We start from the raw sequence: 23,096 nt of genomic DNA, 5'->3' as shown, positions 1-23,096 counted from the left end.
GGATGGTGTGTTCAACATACAGTTGGTGGTGTTCCCAAGCACACTTTGCACTTGTCCTTCTCGGTGGTAGATGCTGTCAAAGCAGCCTTAGACTGTTGCTTGGTTAGTCTGTGGAAATGCTCTTCAAGTTTATTCACCAGCCCCCTGAAGAGTGACTTTGCTATGTTTGGATCCAGTATCAGAGTCAATGCTACATGCTATGAAGTCCACCTAATTTTACTCTCCATGTAGGTGTTTAGAATGACCTACTAGCCATCCTAGAGGGCAATTGCATGTCACACCTGAATGACATTAATGAATCAGATGTATTTTTATGACGATCCAACACTTTCACCATTTCTTTAATCTAATTAAGTACTTAAATTCAATCATTAAGTAAATTAAATTCCCCACTTTTCTTAGTGAACTCATGCCCTGGATTATAGATCTATGATTCTGAATTACCAGCTCAGTAATTCAACCAATCCAATATGGTGGATAACTTCCCCACAAATTTGGCACTAAATTTGTTACTGTTGATCACAAATAATTGGGCTAATAAGTCAGTGGAATCCTTTATATTTAGACTCATTAGTGGTAAAGCCAGTGAATGCCAAAGGCAGCTACTTAGACCTATTCTTGCAGGAACTGGTCATTGCCTGGCATTAGTTTGACACATCACTTATTAGCCCTGATTAACATTTTTTAGGTCTTGGTACATGCAATCATGCCCTGTTTTATTTTCTGAGGAGTAACAGAAGAGAAATAGAATGAAATCATGGATAAGTCCTTCAGAATATCCTGTGGAATCACATCACAGAACAGGAAGAGAACCAAATGAAGATAATTCTTTGGCTATGACTGGCTAGATCCACAATTCAGTCCCACCCAACTGAGCAGCAATAGGAGGCAATGAAGGACGATACTAAAAGCAAACATGTTAAAGGCCAGAGACAGGTAAAGATGAATGGGGAGGAATAGATTAACTTTATCACTTTCACAGGAATGTTGGTAGTCACTTTGATGCTGTGGCAAAGATGGAAACTTGAGGAAAAAGGTGATATAAGTTTGGAAGCCAATAAACTTGCAAGGCAATGACAAATTGGACTTTGGAGAGGGGTGGTTGGAAACACAGTTTCAGTGTAACACAGATGTGATACCGACATTAGGAGACAGAAGACTTAAAGTTTTAGTTGGACTAATTTCCTTCAGGACTTCTTCCTCCAGATTATATCTGGATTTTGCAATGCAACCACCCTGATAGGTGCAGAGCTCAGCAAGCTGAAGCAACCTTTCACTGAATCATTCAGCATGTGGGAGAAATTGCAAGTGTGAGTCTAGCCCACAGCATGCAGCATATAACTAATACCTGAATATAACTTCTGGCCACACATGATGCAGAATGGAAGCAGATCTTTGAGCTTACATTGTGACTTTTAGTAATTTTGAAGATGACACTAAAATAGGTGGTGTCGTTGACAGTGAAGATGATTATCAGGATTTGCAGAGGGATCTCAATCAGCTGGGGAAGTGGGCCGAGGAGTGGCAAATGGAGTTTAATTTGGATAAGTGAGAGATTTTGCATTTTGGGAAGACAAATCAAGGTAGGGCCCTGGGGAGTGTGGTAGAACAGAGGGGCCTAGAAGTACAAGTACATGGTTGCCTGAAAGTGGTGCTGCAGGTAGACAGGGTGGTGAGGAAGGCGTTTGGCACACTAGCCATCACTGAGTATAGAAGTTAGGATGTTATGTTGCAGTTGTACAAGATCACATTGTGGCCACATTTGGAATATTGTGTTCAGTTTTGGGTCACCCTGCTAACAGGAAAGATGTCATTAAGCTGAAAAGAGTGCAGAAGAGATTTACCAGGATGTCGCTGGGACTCGAAGGACTTAGTTATGGAGAGAGGTTGAGCAGGTTGGTACTTTTTTCATTGGAGTATAGGAGAATGAGGGGTGATCTTATAGAGATGGATAAAATTATGAGGGGCATAGACAGGGTGAATGCGCACAATCTTTTTCCCAGGGTTAGGGAATCAAGAACCAGATGGCATAGGTTTAAGGTGAGGGGAGAGACTTAATAGGAATCTGAGGGGCAACCTTTTCACCCAGAGAGTGGTCAGTATATGGAATGAGCTGCCAGAAGAAGTGGTTGAGGCAGGTACAATAACAACATTTAAAAGGTACCCGGACAGGTACATGGATAGGAAAGGTTTAGAGGGACATGGGTCAAATGTGGGCAAATGAGACTAGTTTAGTTGGGAATCTTGGTCAGCATGGACCAGTTGGGCCTGTTTCCGTGCTGTATGACTCTATGACTGCTGTCAGATGTGAATGAGTATGGTTCACATGGAGAATCATGCAAGTGAATCAGATGTGTACAACATTCTCACTAGACTGACTAAACCTTTATTAATTAATTCCTTTAGAATAAAGAGACTGTAAAGAATAAATGTAAGTAGAGATTATGGAGTAAGGTTTTAAGATTGCCATGTCCTGCTGAGACTATGGGAATATCGTCAATGAAACATAATCCGTGAGGGATATAAAGAGACTACTGACTGGTTTGACTGTGTAACCTTTGCTTGATTATTAGGTAAAGGGCAAACTTCACAGGTGAATGACATTCTTTTTACATTTTACATTCTTATATAAGACATGTTTCAGAATATTAATATGGGCCAGTTCAACTGGAAGCTTATTAATAATAAAAGTATTATATTAATTTATCCTTTTATGAATAAAATCTTGACATAAGTGCAGCTGCCATTGATTTATGGAAGATGAATTTTTCTCCAAACAAGAAAGACTTCAATCTGAAAACAACATTTCTCTTTGGATGATTCTGTCAGAGTTTGGATTTTTGTGTTATTTTACAAAATGCTTTCAGAATGCACAAATTTAAACACTGCAAATCCTGTACGGCCAGTGTCATTGGAGTCTACACACAACTGATATAAATGCAGGATATAAATAAGGATATCAGGACAATAACTCAGGGACATGAATAAAACATTTATACATAAATTTCCAACTGCAATAAAGGATGGTCAGAATGCACTTGAAGAAAGAATCCAGACGACAATCAAACTGAAATAACAAACACCTCATGAACACAGAGGGAAACAGGAAACAGTCTGTACCTATGGCTATCTGGAAGAGCTCTATGGAAAAGAAGTAGAAGCTATTAGCATTAGTAATGGAGTGTGAACAGTGGCCACAAGCAGATATGTTCTTCTATCCACTAGACAGAAGTCAGTCAACAACATAGCTCTACAGTTCTTACCTGTACTACATCAATGCACTCTGTACTAACCCAACGTAACTGCACTGTGTAATGAATTGACCTGTACAATCGGTATGCAAGACAAGTTTTTCACTGTACCTCGGTACAAGTGACAATAATAAACCAATACCAATACCAAAGTGCACATCCCTTTGGTAAAAATCCAGGGTGCATCAACTGTACAAGATTTACACTCAGGTCCTGCTTTCCACGCTTCTCTTCTAAAACATCTGCCCAGATGGCACTGAATGTTGTGCTCTGCTTCTTCGGGACCAAGGTAGTTCTGCACCTGCAGTTGTGTAGCTGCTTTGTTACTGATGTAAGAGCCAATACCACCCTTTCCTGTACACTGCATGAAAACCACAAGTCCAAGGTTGTACAGTCTTTCACAGGGAACCCACAACTTGTTCTATGGGACATTGGTTAAACATGTGTTCAAAATAAATAAAAATTAGGAGCAAAAGTATGCTATCTGACCCTGTGAGCCTGCTCCACCATCCATCAAGGTCATAGCCGATCTTACATCATAGCTCCATTTTCCTGATCCTGAAATCTATCAATCTGTTTTGAGTGAACTCAATAACAGAGACACCATGGCTCACAGAAAGAAAATCCAGAAGATTCATCACCTGAGTGAAGAAATTTCTCCTCATCCCAGTCCAACATGGCTTACCCATCATCATGACACTCTAAACCTTGAATCTACACTTCTCAGCCAGGGGAAACACGCTCTCTGCATCTATTCTGTTGAGCCCTGTAAAAATGTGGTACATTTCAAAGAGATCACATCCCATTCTTCTGGAGTGAATACAGGCCCAGTGTACCCAATCCCTCTTCAAACAGCAAATACGCAATCCCAGGAACCACTCTGGTGAACCCTTGTTGCACCCCTCAATGGCAAGTATATGCTACACAATACTCTAGGTGTAGTCTCACCAAGGCCCTATATAACTGAAGGAAGACAACTCTACTCCTGCACTCAAATCCCCTTGTAATAAAGGCCAACATATTATTGGCCTTCCTAATTGCTTTCTACACCTGCATGTTGGCTGTACAAGGACATCTGGGTCCCTTTGCACATATACAGTAAATGTGGAGAGAAAAACAGGGTTAATGTGTCAGGTCAATGTTCTTTCAATGTATATGTCAAATCTGCATTCCCTCTTTCTTTGGGTAATCTTTCACCCCTTAACTTATCGAGAATATATCTATGTCTGCACCAAAAAAATTCAAGGACTGATTCCACCACCCTTTGAGGAAGAGGGTTCCAAAGATTAAAGATCGCTTATTTTTGAAGAGTCACCCTAGTTCGATTCTCCCATGTAAGGAACAGCTTCTCCACATCTACCATGTGAAGACCCCTCACGTCCTTGTATGTATGTTAATCAGTGCCCCTCCTGCTCTTCTAAACTCCAGCAAGACAAGCTTAGCTCTCTAACCTTATCTTATAAGACAAATTGCTCATTCCAGTATAAGTCAAGCATGCCTTCTCTGAACTGCTTCCAATGCACTTACATCCATCTTAAATAAAAAGACTAATACTGTACGCAGTATTACAGATGTCGACATGTCTGAAACATAACCTTCCTACTTTAGTACTCAATTCCCCTCATGCTAAACAATAACATTCTATTAGATTTCATAATTACTTCCAGTAACTTTGTACAAACTTTTGCAATTCATGCATTAGGAGACCCAAGTCCTCTGCATCCCAGAGCTCTGCATTCTCTCAACATTTAGATCTTTTCCCACTTGCTTAACCTATCAATATGTCACTTGTGGCTTCCTTATGTCCTCTTTATAACTTATTTTCCTGTCAATCTTCAAGTCACTTGCAAACTTTCCAACTTTCTGCAGCTTCATCCAAGTCATTTTTATAGATTGTAAGAAGCTGAGGCCCCAGCATTGATCATTGTATCAGACCACTTGTTATATCTTGCAACCCATTTACTGTATGCTCATTCTGTTTCCCTTAGTCAGCTTATTCATGTCAACATGTTACCTCCCACACCATGAGCTTTTATTATCCACAATGAACATTAATGTGGCACCTTATCAAATGCCTTCTGGAAATCCAGCTACAGCACATCCACTAGTTCCCTCCTATCCACAGCACACATACTTCTTCAAAGAACAATAAATTGGTCAAACATGATTTCTCTTCACAAAACCATGTTGACTTTGCCTATTTGCCTCAAGTTCTTCTCCATATGATAGAGCTTTTAAGGCCATTGCAATTTGATCCGAGATTCCCCTAACTAGTTAATGATTTGGGAATAGAAAAAATTAAGATCTCCAAGCTAATTCAGTACACGAGGCATGAGAGATGACAGAATAAAAGGAAAACTGTTAAAGTAAACTGCATTACACTGTTCAAGCCATCCAGGTCTGAACCCTACCACTATAGCAAAGCTTAAGTCAATTGCATCTCCGCAAAGCTGTCTATATTACATTTAATCTGATGTGCAACAATACATAATTTAATTTCTGATCAAATTAGTGATACGAGGCAGTAAATAAGATCTTTTTTTAATTAATTATTTTGTGGAACTTTTGATTTTTACATTGAAATATTGATGCAAAATATTGCAGTGTGGCTATGGCTTAATGGATTCTGTACTCCATGGAGTACTTTTCAATTTAATAGAACTTGAGAAAACTGAAGAAACATCTTTTGATTAAATTAACACATCAATTTTGGAAGTTTCTTTTTCACTGAACAGGAACAGGAAGAAAACTCAAGATAAGGAATGCACTTAGCAAAGAACAATCAATCAGGTTGGAGTTTATAAGCATAAATGTAAAAAAGAAATTTTATCTTTCTTGTCTTGCCTGTTTTCAGTCAACATTATCATTATTCAGGCTTCAAATCAATCGCCATCCCCCACTCCACAACCTCATTCCTGACAGATAGCAGGGGCCTAGAGGGAGGGAATAAAACAGCAGCTGCAAGAAACGTTCCCAATTCACCAAACACACACCCGCTGTCCACTGTTAATCTGGGCCCCTCAAACAACATTCGCCCCTCACCTCCTAGCGGCAAGCTTTCGCTTCCAGTCTACCTCCTCCCTTCCCACATCGGGAATGCTCACCGTTCCTCCTCACACTGCCCCCGTGATGAATTCTTTCACTGCCCTGGTATGGCCTCTGCATCACCAAACATGCCGGGTTCTATGGCTGTTTTAAGCCTTTTCAGTCTCCTTCCAAACACTCATCCCATATCTGTAAATGATTGAACACTAATGCTTTTATATATATAGTATGTAGAAGGGTGGATGTATAGATTGATGGACTCAGCCTTTCGACCAGCAAGATAAAGCAATTTACTGGTGCACAGGTTTACATTAAAGAATACGTTTAAGATTCTTCAAAATGTTCTGAAGCACTTTTGTGGCCACAGGTACTTTATAATGCAAATGATAACAATTCATTTTTAAATCTGCCAAGACATTTGGCAATGGAAGAGGTCTGTGAAGTGAAAAATGATGTTGTGGTAAATGTTATGCATTGGAACTGGTGGTGGGGGAGGTTGGAATGACACAACTGAAGGATGCTTTAGGAATGCATGAATGGACGACATTGCCTTTCTCTGAAATTCCTAACGTGTGCTTCTAAAGCAAGAAGATCACACTGGGGGCACTGAAGAGAGAAACATCCGTCTATTATTTAACAACTTTAGAAGAGAGTACTCAGGATGAGTGGAAACCTTGAAGCATTAGACAGTAGAAGTTATAAACAGCACAATTCTTGTGTGGATGGTTAAGGCATTTCTACCAAGCTTCCCTCTGCTACTTTACAATTACGCAGGGAGGAATATACAGGAAAGCACTGACTATTCATCAAAGAGCATCACTGATCATAAATTTAGTCTTTAACCTATGGGGGAAATATTTCAATTTGTTTTGATTGGGGGAAAGACTATTTTGCCAAGGAATTGGGAACAAAGGAACTTAGGTAGTGCATAAGACCATCTCACATCTCATGCCTCGGTCACCATTTATTAAGATCATGACTGACCTGTGTTCTATTTCCAGGCATAATTGGTGCTTGTAGATAGAAGTTACAAATTTCTGCCATGCTCGGTGTGTGGAACTCCTGAAAAGGCCTTGCTCCAGTTTAGATTATTCCCCATAATCTTTGAACCCCAATCATCAGAAATACTTTTTCTCCACAGTGTCGTAGAAATCACAGAGTAGTAGAATCTTACAGCTCAGAAGAGGCCGTTGGCCCATTGAGATGATGCTGACAAACAAAAGGAGCTATTTAGGTATTCAGGTTAACCCCAATTCCCAGCTCTCTGACCAAAGCATAATAGGTCACGGCCTTTCAAGTGCTCATCCAATCACTTATTAAATGTGATGAGAATTTCTGCCCCACCAGCCTTTCATGAGTTCAAGACCCCCACCATTCTTTATGTGATTTTATTTTCCCCTCAAATCCCTTCTAATCCTTCACCTTAATTAAATATCTTTCTCGTGTTATTGACCTCTCTGAACCCATCCTGTAAACACCTGTTGTAAACTTTATACATCTCACGTAAATCCCTTTGCCTTGTTTGTTCCAAAGAAAACACTCTCAGTCTAGCCAGTCTCTCCTCATTAATGTTAAACCATGGCCCCTACATTTGTCTGAATCTTGAGGGACTTGGTACCAAGTTTTGCATTCAAGCCATCGTCACTCAAACTCCATAGACTACTAATTACCCTTTCCCTTTTCACACTGAGCCAGTCTTAAACCATCTGGACATTATCTTTTACTAACCTGATCCATCTATGACATGGAACTTGTTAAACACTTCGCTTAAATCCATGTAAACTGCATCAAAGTTGCTATGCTCACCAGCCCTCCTCAAAAAATACAACAGTTGGCCAGACATGACACCTCCTTAACAAATTCACAGTGACTGTCCTTGAATAACCTGCAGCTTTTCAAATGCTGAATCACATTGTTCCTCAGTACTTTTTCCAATAATCTGATGTCAGGCTCTTCTGTTTGTTCCTCTTAACGTGTCTAAGGCTGAAGTAGGCAGTTATTTAACAGTGATAATCAGACCACATGCATGCTAAGCACAGAAATCACAAGTCTTCAGTTCACTTGGAACATCTCCACTCTCCTTTTGGTTCAGTGGACATCTGGAAGAGGTCCCAAGAGAAGGTAAACAATTTAAGGTTAATCATTACCTCTCCCCAGAAGTAGGATTGATACCTATAAAGAACGGAGACTAGGGACACAAAGATATATCAGCAGAATTGCAAAACCTGGAAGGAGTATGCATGGGATCTAAAATAGGCCATTCGGCCTTTCAGGCCCATTCAGCCATTCAATAGATCATGGCTGATGTGCACCTTAACTCCATTTATTCACTATGGGGCTGTATTTTAATTCCCAAACCTCTAGCAATTTCAGTTTTGGAATTTTCAATTCACCACCAGCTTTTCAGGGAAGTGAATTTCAGGTTTTTAGTTTCCTTTGGGCAAATATGTGCTTCAGCGCATCAATGCTGGAGACCCAAGCCCTGATTTAAGGTTATTGTCCCTTGTCTTAGACTCATCAGAGTGAATTTCCAGGGTTCATGACATCAACAAGTGCTGCTGGGAGCTGGTCCATAGCCAAATAGAATCTCATAGGGACTCTGGTTAGAATGGATTTGTGAACCAAATATCCTTCCCTTGCTTTGAACTAGAGCTCAGACTGAAGTTCTTATACTTACACGTGAGTGTAACTGTCCTTACAGGCAGGGATGATATGACCTTAGGTTGAAAAATGGTAGTGCATCTGTCTTTCTTCAAATAAATACCCTGTTTATAACTTTTAAAAAGTGGTAAAAATTCTGAAGACATTAGATGCTGAAAATGTCCAGTAGAAACCATCAAGACATGCATTGAGGTCAATTGACATCAAGTGGCAATTGATACACTTCAATGAAAAACTGCAAAAACAATACATTTCAAAATTCATTTTAAAAGGCTGCAAAAATCAATATTGTTCAGAGGGGTTAGTCAATACTAGCATCATTGGAACAGCAACATCCAGAGTGTGGCGACTCACCGTCTAGTCGGGCGAACCGGCTCGGCAGTCGGGTCGCGCGGTGTCGGAGCGACGAGGCCCAAGATGGCGGCGGGCCTCGTCTTTCCGAGCGACGGGGAGAACCCGCGCGCGGGAAAGTCCTGATGACGTAGGACTTACGTCATTGCCGGTTTTTTTTGGGCGGGAGTTTTTCTCCCTTAAAGGGCCCGCACAAGGCGGGAAAATAAACCAGTTCTGTTTGGCAATCCTCCGAGTAGAGTCTTGTTTTATTCCGCGGTAGCAACAGCTACATTGGTGACCCCGACGGTCCAAACGGCTTTTGGACCCGCGAAATGGACGACAGCGCAGCAGCCAACGCAGTGGCCCTCAAGCTGCCCACCTTTTGGACACTTCGGCCCAGCGTCTGGTTTGACCAGGCTGAAGCGCAATTCCACCTTCGGCAGATCACCTCCGACTCCACGAAGTACTACCATGTGGTTAGCTCTCTGGACCAGGAGACAGCCGCCCAGGTTGGAGACTTCATCCAGTCGCCTCCGGAGGAAGATAAGTACCCGGCTTTCAAAGATCTTTTGATCCGGACCTTCGGCCTCTCCCGTCGTGAGCGCGCCGCCCGCCTGCTTCATCTGGATGGCCTGGGGGACAGATCCCCATCCGCCCTAATGAATGAGATGCTGGCATTGGCCGAGGGACACAAGCCATGCCTGATGTTCGAACAGGCCTTCCTCGAACAGCTCCCCGATGACATCCACTTGTTGTTAGCTGATGCCGACTTCAGCAACCCCCGTGAGGTGGCCGCCCGGGCAGATGTCCTGTGGAGGGCCAAGCGCGAGAGCGGTTCGTCCGTCAGTCAAATCACCAGGCCGCGAGCCCAACGCCTGCCTCGCCCGGCCCCAGCAACCGAGCAGCCACGCCCCAGGAACGCAGACGACGACACGGGTGACCAGCTGTGCTTCTACCATCAGAGGTGGGGTGCGGAGGCCCGTCGATGCCGCCCACCCTGCAAGTCAGGGAAACGCCAGGGCCAGCCGCCGCTGATGGCTACGGCGGCTGGCCGCCGACAGAACCTCCTCTTCGTTCAGGACAAGAAATCTGGACGGCATTTCCTCGTTGATACTGGAGCGGAGGTCAGTATTTTGCCCCCGACAGGCCGCGACACTCGTGACAGGCCACCAGGTCCTCTACTCAATGCCGCCAATGGTACAACGATACGGTCTTTCGGCACCCGTACGCTTCAATTACACTTTGGCGGCAGCCGTTTTACCTGGACCTTTACCCTTGCCACCGTCGCCCGACCACTCCTAGGCGCCGATTTCCTTCGGGCCCACAACCTGTTAGTCGACCTGCGAAGGAAGCGGTTAGTCCACTCTAGCACTCTCCGGACCTATCCCCTGGGAGAAATCAGCCCACCAGCCCCGTGCCTGGACTCCATTACCCTTTCTGGCGACGATTTCGCCAAGCTCCTAGCCAAATTCCCATCGATTTTGGCACCTTCGTTTACAAATTCTCGGCCCACACATGGGGTACGACACCACATCATTACCACAGGGCCACCCCTTCATGCCCGAGCACGACGATTACCTCCAGACAAGCTCCGCCTGGCAAAGGAAGAGTTCCGTCACATGGAGGAGCTGGGGATTGTTCGCAGGTCAGACAGCCCCTGGGCCTCCCCCTTGCACATGGTCCCCAAAGCCACCGGAGGGTGGAGGCCCTGCGGCGACTACCACAGGCTGAATGACGCCACCACCCCGGACCGCTATCCCATCCCTCACATCCAGGACTTCGCAGCGAACTTACACGGGGCCCGCATCTTTTCCAAAGTGGACCTCGTTAGGGGATACCACCAAATCCCGGTCCATCCGGATGACGTCCCCAAAACTGCGATTATCACCCCATTCGGCCTGTTCAAATTCCTTCGGATGCCGTTCGGCCTTAAGAACGCCGCGCAGACCTTCCAGCGGCTGATGGACGCGGTAGGCCGGGACCTGGATTTCGTGTTCATTTACTTGGACGACATACTGATCGCCAGCCGTAACCGCCAGGAACACCTTTCCCACCTCCGCCAGCTGTATTCCCGCCTCCGCGATTTCGGCCTCACGATTAACCCGTCCAAGTGCCAATTCGGACTTGACTCTATCGATTTCCTCGGCCACAAAATCACCAGCGACGGGGCAACACCCCTACCCGCCAAGGTGGATGCTATCCGCCATTTTGCCCGCCCTGACACAGTCAAAGGCCTACAGGAATTCCTTGGGATGGTCAACTTTTACCATCGTTTCATCCCTGCAGCAGCCCGTATCATGCGCCCTCTGTTCTCGCTGCTGGCTGGTAAGGGCAAGGACATCACCTGGACTGACGAGGCTGCGGCTGCTTTCGTTAAGGCCAAAGACGCCCTGGCAGACGCCACGATGCTGGTACACCCTAGGACTGACGTCCCGACTGCCCTCACGGTAGACGCGTCCAACACCGCGGTGGGTGGGGTACTGGAACAGCTACTCGAAGGCCGCTGGCAACCCTTGGCATTTTTCAGCAAACACCTTAGACCGCCCGAACTGAAGTACAGCGCTTTTGATCGGGAACTTCTAGCGCTGTATCTGGCGGTCCGGCATTTCCGATACTTTCTAGAAGGCAGGCCTTTCACCGCTTTCACCGATCATAAGCCTCTGTCCTTTGCCTTCTCCAAAGTCTCCGATCCCTGGTCAGCTCGTCAGCAGAGACATTTATCCTACATTTCCGAGTTCACAACTGACATCCAACATGTCTCCGGAAAGGATAATGTCGTTGCTGATGCACTTTCCAGACCAACCATCCACAACCTATCCTTGGGTGTCAACTACGCGGCCCTGGCTGACGCACAGCAAGCCGACGACGAAATGCCCAGCTACAGAACCGCAGTCTCGGGTCTGCAGCTCCGGGATTTCTTGGTTGGTCCAGGTCAGCGGACCCTACTTTGCGACGTTGCGACTGGTCAGCCCCGCCCTATTGTCCCTGCAGCCTGGCGGAGACGCGTTTTTGACTCGGTACATGGGTTGGCGCACCCATCCATCAGATCTACTGTCCGACTGGTCGCCAGCAAGTTTGTCTGGCATGGCCTGCGCAAACAGGTCAGTGAGTGGGCCAGGACTTGTCTGCACTGCCAGACATCAAAAATCCAGCGACACACCAAGGTCCCACCACAGCAGTTCGAGCCTACCCGTAGGAGGTTCGACCACATACACGTCGACCTCGTGGGCCCTCTGCCGGTCTCAAGAGGAGCCCGGTACCTCCTTACCATCATGGACCGGTTCACGAGGTGGCCTGAGGCAACCCCCCTGACTGACATCACAACTGATTCCTGCGCCTGAGCGCTGCTCACAACTTGGGTCTCACGTTTTGGCGTTCCGGCCCACATCACTTCAGACAGAGGCACCCAATTCACTTCCAGTCTCTGGGCTGCATTAGCGAACCTGCTAGGGACGCAGCTGCACACCACCACGGCCTACCATCCTCAATCAAACGGGTTGGTGGAACGTTTTCACCGCCATTTAAAATCGGCCTTGATGGCCCGCCTGAAGGGTCCTAACTGGGTTGACGAGCTGCCTTGGGTCCTGCTCGGCATACGCACTGCCCCCAAAGACGACCTCCGCACTTCGTCAGCTGAGCTTGTATACGGGGCGCCACTAGTTGTCCCCGGGGATTTCATACCTGCCCTTCAGGACCAAGGGGAACAACCCCCAGCAGTTCTACAAAGACTGCGCGAGAAGCTCGGCGCCTTGGCCCCGATTCCCACCTCATGGCACGGTCAAGCCCCATCCTGCCAGCCCAAGGAACTACGGGACTGTAAGTTTGTTTTCGTTCGCAGGGGCACACCTCGGGCGCCATTGCAACGACCATATGAGGGACCGTTCCGAGTCATACGGAATAACGGATCCACTTTTATTTTGGACATTGGAGGCAGGGAACAGGTTTTCACGGCGGACCGCCTCAAACCGGCCCATTTGGATCTGCAACAGCCTGTCGAGGTGGCCACGCCACGACGCAGAGGCCGCCCCCCTAAGCGGCAGCTGGCACAGCCCACGGACCTTGGGGACTGTCTCGCCGGTTCTGGGGGGGGTTGTGTGGCGACTCACCGTCTAGTCGGGCGAACCGGCTCGGCAGTCGGGTCGCGCGGTGTCGGAGCGACGAGGCCCAAGATGGCGGCAGGCCTCGTCTTTCCGAGCGACAGGGAGAACCCGCGCGCGGGAAAGTCCTGATGACGTAGGACTTACGTCATTGCCGGTTTTTTTTGGGCGGGAGTTTTTCTCCCTTAAAGGGCCCGCACAAGGCGGGAAAATAAACCAGTTCTGTTTGGCAATCCTCCGAGTAGAGTCTTGTTTTATTCCGCGGTAGCAACCGCTACAAGAGAAACAAAAACAGTATTAGGATGCGTGTCTGTAACTGATGCAAAAATATTTTGCAATTTGATACCCGGTCCCTCTCTCTAAATGACCAAATGCATTTGATGGTGTGAGGTGACAGGGACCAGTGGGTGCTTTTCACATCCCCAGCATAATAAACCTCTTAACTCAATGAGGCACGAAGAAAGAGCAATGCTCAGAATAGTGGTGGAGGAACCAAAGGAAGACCACTGTGGAGCCACTTCCTCCGCCTCTTAGAGTCCGATCAAAGAGTGACACAGAAGCCTTTAACAAGGCTGCCTAACTCATCCATATTAGCAACAATCTGATGCATGGATCATATTTAATTTTGTTCGTTTATCCAAAAATACACAGCCATTCGAAAATGTGCCAGTGATGTTGTAATTACGTCTGTGGGGCAGAATGGAGGTGCTGCAAGTTTAGACAGATTGGTCATGAAATTCTAATGCCCCGTAATGAATGTGCCAAGTACTTGTAGCAGCAGCGTGCCAACAAGTTGTAGTCCTGCCGTGCAACTTTTAGTGCTTATTGTTGTAAAAGAACCAGCCAGGACCTAGGCAAGCGCAGGTCAGAGGGGCAGGGGAGGGAGAGGAGAGAGCTGACAGCTATAGGCTGTGGATGAGGGCCTGAGCAAACTAAGTGGTTGGAGTAGGGGAGGGGTGGGAATGTAGGAGAGCAACATAGGGACCTAGGAGTATGGAGAATAATCATTAAGCAACTTAGGTGGCTGGAAAGGGACATGGGTAGTGGGGGCTGTGATTGCTGTCTCCACAACACATGTCAGCCATTAAGCCAGTTTTAGATCCACTTGCCTCCTGCCTGACAGACCCATAATGACACCTCCGGTAACGGAGTGCTGTCAGTGTTGTAACCACTGAGGAGTCAGCCAACCAGCCCCTCAAACCTGCCCTGCCATTCAGTATGTTCATGGCTGTTCTGCCCCAGGCTTCAACTTCTCTTCTGTGCCAGTTCCCCACAGCCCTCAATTTCCCGATCTTTCAAAAATGTATCTACTTCCACTTTAAATACCTCCACTGATCCAAAGGCCAACACCCTCTGGGGTAGAGAATTCCAGACGCACCACCCACCTAATTTAGTGTCATTGATAAACTTGGAAATATGATATTTGTTTCCCCTGGCCAAATTGCTGATAACTGGGGCCCAAGCACCAATCCCTGTAGTACCGTACTGATCACAGCCTGCCAACTGCTTAGTTTCAGTCTTTGCTTTTAGTCCAGTAAGCAATCCCCTGCCTTTGTTGTACAGTACCTCTAAATCCATGTGCTCCAATCTTGTTTACTAATCTCCTGTGTGAAAGTCTTCCAAAAATCCCAATGCACCAGATCTACTACTTGCTTCATATTCATATTTTTTTCATTTTTTTTCTTTTTTTTCTTTTTTTCTCTTTTCTTTTTCTTTTTTTCTTTTCCTTTAGTGCATGGAGCAGACTCGATGGGCCGAATGGCCTACTTCTGCTCCCTTGTCTTGTGATCTTGTGATCATTCTATTACACAACCTTAAACATCTCTAGCAGATTAATCTAACGTGATTTTGCCTTCATAAATCGTCTGTTCAATAATATTTTTTCCGAGTCTTCTGATTTTCAAGGTGTTGGAGATTTCAACACTTCCCTACCACTGACGTTAGGCTCTGCAGTTTTCTGTCTGTTTTCTCTCTCCCTCCTTTCTTCAATAGCAGGGTCACATTTACTACCCTCTAATCCACAACTTTGGAAGATGATAACTCGAGCATCTGCTATTTATTGCACTGGACTTTCTCTGTAGCTGAGACACCTTACTCTATACTGTTATTGTTTTTACCTGTACTGCATCAGTGCACTCTGTACTGACTCAATGTAACTGCACTGTGTAACGAATTCACCTGTACGATCGGCTTGTAAGACAAGTTTTTCACTGTACCTTGGTACAAGTGACGATAATAAACCAATACTAATTTCTAAAGCCACCTCTTTCAAAACTCTGGGTTGTAAATCACTAGGTCCATGGGATTTATCAGCTTTCAAACTCAACAACGTGTCTAGTACTATTTTTTTGACTAATACTTAGTTCCTTTCAGTTTCTCATTCTGGGCCCTTGATTCTCTATTACATCCTGGAGGCTTGATGTGTCTTCATCCATGAAGACAGATACAAAGTAATTGTTTAATTCCTCTGCCATTTCTTTATTCCCAGTTATCAGTTATCCTGTCTCCATCTCCGTCTCTGCCCTAGCTACTTTTTTTTCCTTTTTACACACCTATAAAATCTCCTACAGCCCATTTTTATGTTTCTCGCTGATCTATTCCCATATTCCAAGTGGCCTTTCTTTATCACTGACTTGATCCTCCCATGCTGAGTTCTAAAATGCTCTCAATCCTCAGGCCTACTGCTATTTCTGGCAACTTTATAAACCTCGGCCTTTCTTTCTTTAATTTCTGTTGTCAGCCACAGATGAATCACTTTTCTTAAATTAACTTAGATAATCTAATTTTAAAAAATGATTTTAATTCAATTAAATTAAGCAAGTACAACCCATTTTCCTTCATGCCCTTTTAGCGAACGCTGACATCCCAAGTCAGTTGAATGCGTTCTCTGTGACTGTGTAGAGTGGAGGAGCCAATTATGAAGTGCATCTGGCACCTTAGCTCAGCACATTATAGGACACCCCAAGATTCGGGAGCAGATCCAAGGGCTGAGCTGGAGGTCAGACTGGCTGCAGCTGACCTGCAATGCGTTCCATACTTCCGTGCTGTGGTGCAAAGGTAAGGAAGTTTGGAACACACTGATGGGTGCTACAGCAGCAGCCATTTCTCTACCTCTCTGCTGGCTAACCATCATCTGGCAAATCCTATCCAAACTCAAAAGTCCAAGACAGTTCCTACAATATTTGCTGTTGACAGTTGAAACAGTTCTTGTTCTGCTTTCAATGTGCCAATCATGAACAACGTTGGATTCAGCAGCTGTCTCCCAAACCTGGGCATTTCTTCTTCACTGACAGCACTTGGATGTTGTTCTTCACAGACGTGTCAAGGTCACCTCGTTTAACTCCAACACCATCCAATCTTATTTTAAAAAAGACACAACACCAAATGGGCTATCTTACCTGTCTCGGTATACTGAATCACCCCATAGGAAGGACCAGTGATATCTAACCAATAGCGGGCTGCAATTGATCATCGTCACCTGATGCACCATCTCTGTATCGTTCAGGATGCAGCCAAAATCCACTGCAGTGGTTTCAAAGTGCAAATTTGGGAAGTTCACCTCTCCCCTTAAAGACACATAGTCCACATGTGGGTGCTCCAAGTACTGGATGGTAAGAACCTCCTCTGCTACGCGTGTGTACAAGTCATTCTTGTAAGATGGATCAAACCGGATGAACAGTTCTAGGTTCTCACCAACATCTAGTTTCACATTCTGTACAGAGAAAAGGAAAACAAGGAGACTTAGAAATAATGGAGGCACTGGCAACAATCTTAGCAGTGCAAAGTTTAAAAGTATTAAATAAAAACAATATTCTAATGAAAAGCCATTGAGCTATTGAAATGTTAGCTCTCACTCTGTCTCCACGGATACAATTTGATCTGCTTCGTTTTTCCAGTACTTGCCTGATTTTACCTCAAGAGTTCCAGCATCTGCAGATTATTGCTTTCCAAAAAGATAAACATCAGCACAAGAAACTCAGGACCTCACTGCATTATTCTGCAATTAACAGTGTGGCTGAATAGATCCTTCACTTCTTTCACTCCCTTAACAGCCAGATAATGTGAGGGTGCAGAGACCTACAGAGAGTCCCTGAGCAGATCCTTTATTTGTGTAATGATCACAAAAGCCCTCAACTCATTTGTAACCGGACCTTGGCAACTGCAGTGTAGGATGGGCATCAGAATAGGCTACAATGTCCAGCATGGTCAAACAGCTGGCCATCATTGTCCGGGCTCGTGCATTGTCTTTCAAGGACAGACTCGGGCAAATGCAAAATCAGGATTTGTGTTTAACGAAAAGGCATAGACATTTATGGAGAGGATTAATATGAAAGAAGAAGTTGAAAAGGAGTAAACACGTTCAATCATAGGGGAGGTGGAAAGATGTTTAACAGAGAGAGAAAATATTAACTGGTAGAAGTGACACATACTTACTTTCATTCATTCCCAGGATATAGGGCTGGAATTGTAATCCATTCCCTCATTTTCTTTTGAAATTTAGAGGTGATTTGTCTTCTTGAACCATATACAGTGGCGTGCAAAAGTTTGGGTACTCTGGTCAAAATTTCTGTTACTGTGAATTGCTAAGCGAGTAAAAGATGACCTGATTTCCAAAAGGCATAAAGTTAAAGATGACACATTTCTTTAATATTTTAAGCAAGATTACTTTTTTATTTCCACAATAACAAAAAAGGAAAAGGGCCCGAAGCAAAAGTTTGGGCACCCTGCATGGTCAGTACTTAGTAACACCCCCTTTGGCAAGTATCACAGCTTGTAAACGCTTTCTGTAGCCAGCTAAGAGTCTTTCAATTCTTGTCTGGGAGATTTTCACCCATTCTTCCTTGCAAAATGCTTCTAGTTCTGTGAGATTCTTGGGTCGTCTTGCATGCACTGCTCTTTTGAGGTCTATCCACAGATTTCCGATGATTTTTAGGTCAGGGGACCATGAAGGCCATGGCAAAACCTTCAGCTTGTGCCTCTTGAGGTAGTACATTGTGGATTTTGAGGTGTGTTTTGGATAGTTATCCTGTTGTAGAAGCCATCCTCTTTTCATCTTCAGCTTTTTAGAAGACGGTGTGATGTTTGCTTCCAGAATTTGCTGGTATTTAATTGAATTCATTCTTCCCTCTACCAGTGAAATGTTCCCCGTGCCACTGGCTGCAACACAAGCCCAAAGCATGATTGATCCACCCCCGTCTCACAACACACTTCACACTCAGTATAACAAACAAACATAAACACCTGCACTGCTCTCAAATCCAGAAGAGTGGTTCTGTGGTCCCTTACCGAGCTGGCCAGATCTTCAAGGACATATATCTGTCAGACCAGACTGGGATAATAGAAACCTTCCCAGTTTACCTGTTCTACGTGGATCTGTCCACTTATGGTAGAGGAGAAAGAGATCAATGTACGTGGAGGTACAGCCCATTTCTCACAATGAGGACACTCCCCAGCATACGTACCATCATATCAAATAGAATAGACTGACACAGCTGCTCAAAGCTGGGGACTAATGAGGTGCTGTGGGCTAGGACCAGCAGCAGAATTACCAATTCGTAACTTCAGTGCTGACGATCTCTCTCAGTTTATTGTTACTATCAATCTGAGTGAGAGGTGTAGAACGTGGTAGGAACCACAGAGTGGAGACAGGTTATTCCTGACCTGAGGGGTACCTAAAAAGGCAAAGAGAGAAGAAGAACATGTACCAGCTAAGTGCCAGGAAATGATCATCTCCAGCAAGAGAGCCTGGCCACCTCCACTTGACCATTTCCAGCATTACCGTCACTAAATGTTCAGGGATGGGGTGAGGTCACACTTCGCTAGAAACTTAACTGGGCCAGCCACATGTACATTTTGTCTACTTGAGCAGTTTGGAGGCTGGGTGGTTTGCAGGGATTGACCTTTCCTGACTCTTAAGAGCTTTGGTAATAATTATCAGTTAAAAGCAGGGGTGAGCTGGAATTCTCTTCCCTTGCCTCGATGAGTGCAGCTGCAGATTCATTTGAGAAGTTTGACACCATCCTGAGCAAAGCAACTTGTGCACTAACCACAAGATACATTGCAGTACTTCACCAAGACTTATTTGACAACACCTCTGCAACTCATGCCTTCTACCAACTCAAAGGCCAAGGGTAGTAGTTGCATGGAACATATTCAAGTTTACATCTTGTTTTGGAAGTGTATTCCAGCCCTTTCTTGTCAATTGGTGAAACTTGAACTCCCTGCTTTGGGAATACCTTCAATATACAGTGGCGTGCAAAAGTTTGGGCACCCCTGGTCAAAATTTCTGTTACTGTGAATAGCTAAGCGAGTAAAAGATGACCTGATTTCCAAAAGGCATAAAGTGCCTGCCATTTAATCCCTGCTCTCAGCTCTTCAATTCATACACTAATATACCCAGGGATGTGAACACCGAAATCCCAGCTCAGAATCCACTATTGGGTGAAAATCTGGTCTCCCACAATAACAAATCAGATGCTGAAACTGTAAGGTAATAGCAGAAGGGGCTCAACGTCTGTGGAGGGGAAGAAACAAAGTTAATGTTTCAGGTTAATGCATTGGAATGAGTTCCTATAAAAGCTCTTTGGTCCTCTGTTTCTCTCTATGCAGGGATTGCCTGACATGTTGAGTGTATCATTCAGCTAGAAATATGATTACATAGTAGTGTTTTTTTCTGTACTATGAAATTGAAAACGGCCATTTCCCATAATACACGATAACAACTATTTCTGAGTCACTGCATGTCACTCCAGAAATTTGTCCAGGCGTTTCAAATGGTATTCCACTCGTAAAGTTCCTTTTGGAGTGATGTGGGTGAATTGGACACCATTGTTCCAATGATTGGCTATCGTTGGTTACTTCTAGCACAACTAGGCTTTAAGAAGGTTGCATCTGCCCCATGAATTACCTTATTCTGGCCTCCCTGACAACCAATCCCAGAGCCTCGTCCCTTGCAACTCCAGTAGCTCTGGCCCTATTCCCCACCAAATGTCCCTGGCACTCCGCCCCCTCTCATTGCCCCAGCCCTTACTTCCCCAGATCGCCACTGGACCTAACCCCTGATGCCCAGATCCCCGATTGTCAATGCCTTGAACTTGCCAAATATCCTGATGGAGGTCTGGATCTCCAGACAGCAAAAACAAACTCTCCTGGTCCTGTTTCTGACTGGACGTTGGATGACCAAAAGCACTGCCTCCTCCACCCTGGCCCTGACCCTCTGACCATCTCGCTTCCCTTCCACCCTCCCTCCCCTCCCACCAAACATACCTCAGTGAAGGAAAACTAAAGTTTGTGGGTGCAGACTCACAATCAAAACGTTGCTTAACCCTTATTCAACTACTACATGGTGCACCTTTCACACACACACCAGAACTTCTAGACCCGTGTCTAAACACGCGAGTGTGGTTTAAAAAACAAACTGCCGGAGGAACTCAGCGGGTTGAACAGCACCTGTGGAGGCAGAGGGATGGTCAATGTTTCGGCTCAAGACCCTGCATCAGGACTGAGGGGTGGAGAGGAAAGATAGCCAGTACAATGAGGCGGAGGGGTGAGACTGGGGCTGGTAGGTGATTGGTGGGGCCAGGTCATGATGGGCAGATGGAGCCAGGTGGGGAGGGGAAGGGGGGACAGAGACAGAGGCTGGTGGGTGACAGGGTGGAAACAGATCAGATGGAACCAGGTGGGGGAGGGGAGCGGGAAATTGGAGATAGTGGCTGGTGGTGATAGGTTGAGAGACAGAGGATGGAGGGTGATAGGTGATGGGTTTAGAGACAGGCCAGTGTTTTGTGCTTTCAGTCAACTTCTGTCAAATAGCCTCTACTTTTCTCCTGTTGGATGCTGCTATGTTAAACGGTAAACTTGAAGCAAAGCAGCAATGTTACTCTACCTTTGATGTGACCAGTGCCTCTTCATTCTGCTTCTCTGCAATTGTGAATGGTTCTTTCATGCTGAGATTGAAGGTCAGTGGCAATGGAGAAATGTTCTTCAAAGCAAGAGGCTTGTATTGAGGAACCAGCAGCTCATCCTGGGGCTATGAGGATCAAGACACAGTCAGTGTTTTGGCTAACAAACTGCCAATAGTTGCACAACTAAAAAACTGGCCGACCTACATTGGTCCCTGAATTATGCAATACTTTAATTTTAAAATTATCATCCTTGTTTTCGAATCCTTCTGTTGCCCTGTCCCTCTCCATTACTGTAATCTCTTCCAGTCTTTAAAATATGCCATACTGCATGTTGTCACATACAGGCAATTCAATAATGTTACCACATCATGAAAAGGTAGCTGAGGAACAGTGATTGAAAAGCTGCAGAATGTAAAAGCTTAACACCAGATTGTAACTGTTATCAAAATGTTTCAGGATTTATAGTTCTGATGAAAGGCTCCTCTCACAACACACTTCACACTCAGTATAACAAACAAACATAAACGCCTGCGCTGCTCTCAGAATCAAGGTCGCTCTCAGAAACCTTGCCGCAGGGTCCTCACAGGCTGTGCAGCTGAGATGTGCCGCAAATGACACATTGCCACTCATCGTTACATTGCAGTGGTCAAGGAAACCTCTGCCAGCAAAGTGGAAACCTATATTTGATGAAGGTGAACTTTGCATTCAGACCTGGGAGGGTGTTTGGCTGGGCTCCCATCAGTTCAGGCATTGATAGAGGGCACTCGTTTCCTTACAGATCCCTTCCTGGGAAACTCCATCCCATAAGTGGCCATTGCACAAGGAACCTGCCCCCTGCCCACACTGTTCTTCAGAATCCTGTGCAGAGCCCTCTTGCCCCTGGGAGGGATTTGCCAACCCCTCCCATCATGCTGCATTCCTTATCAACACTTCACTGAGTGCTGATTGTATTGTGGGGTGACACTTCCTGAGGCCAGAGCTGTGAGGAAAGGTACTATTAACACTGAAACTTCAACCTCTAACACCCACTGTCCCTGAAGTAACATTACATGAAGGAGCCTCCTGTTTTAGAACTGGTAATTGGTTTATTATTGTCACATGTACGGAGGTACAGTGAAACACTTCAGTTTGCATGCCATCCAGAGAGATCATTCCATACCTAAGTACATCAAGGTAGTACAAAAGAAAAATAATGTTACAGTTACACAAAAAGTGCAATGCAGATAGACACAAAAGGTGCAAGGGCCATGCTGAGATAGATTGAAGATCAAGAGTTCATCTTTATCATTTAAGAGGTCTGTTCAAGGGTCTCATAGCTGCGGGATAGAAGCTGTCCTTAAGCCTGGTATGTGTTCTCAAGCTTTTGATTCTTCTGCCCGATGGAGCGGGGGAGAAGAAAAAATGACCGGAGTGAAGGGGTTCTTGATTATGCTGGTTGCTTTCCCAAGGCAGGGGAGATGTAGACAGAGTCAATAGAGGGGAGGCTGGTTTGCGTGATGGACTGGGCTGTGTCCATAACTTTCTGCAATTTCTTGCACCTACGGGCAGAGCAGTTGCCGTACCAAGCTGTGATGCATCCAAATAGGATGCTTTCTATGGTGCACCTTTAAACATTGGTTCTATTGAACTTCACTCTATTTTTGAAGAGCTTTTTGAAAGAACAGTAGGTTGTTAATGATGTTTTAGTACTGTGTGAATGATGAAGTTCTGGACCTTGAAAACTTCATTAAATAAAAGATGTTTTATTTCAAGGCCAGACTGGCACCAGAAGCAGGCTGCCAAAGAGTATAATTTGGACTGAATTC

The 23,096-nt window shown here is 45.2% G+C and overlaps 1 protein-coding gene across 1 annotated transcript in view; it reads right to left on the bottom strand.

The window, feature by feature from the left end:
- Positions 1-23,096, bottom strand: part of hydin (HYDIN axonemal central pair apparatus protein) — a 541,323-nt gene that overhangs the window by 292,526 nt on the left and 225,701 nt on the right. Inside the window, exons 22-23 of the mRNA XM_052028752.1 lie at positions 21,273-21,416; positions 16,786-17,099 (exon numbers count right to left, since the gene is read on the bottom strand). Of these exons, the coding sequence (XP_051884712.1) occupies positions 16,786-17,099; positions 21,273-21,416 (458 nt within the window). The remainder of the gene's footprint in view (positions 1-16,785; positions 17,100-21,272; positions 21,417-23,096) is intronic.

This window comes from Pristis pectinata, chromosome 13 (assembly GCF_009764475.1).
Source record: "Pristis pectinata isolate sPriPec2 chromosome 13, sPriPec2.1.pri, whole genome shotgun sequence".
Lineage (NCBI taxonomy): Eukaryota > Metazoa > Chordata > Chondrichthyes > Rhinopristiformes > Pristidae > Pristis > Pristis pectinata.
The sequence above is the reverse complement of the archived record's forward strand: the minus strand, read 5'-3'. Positions and strand labels throughout refer to the sequence as shown.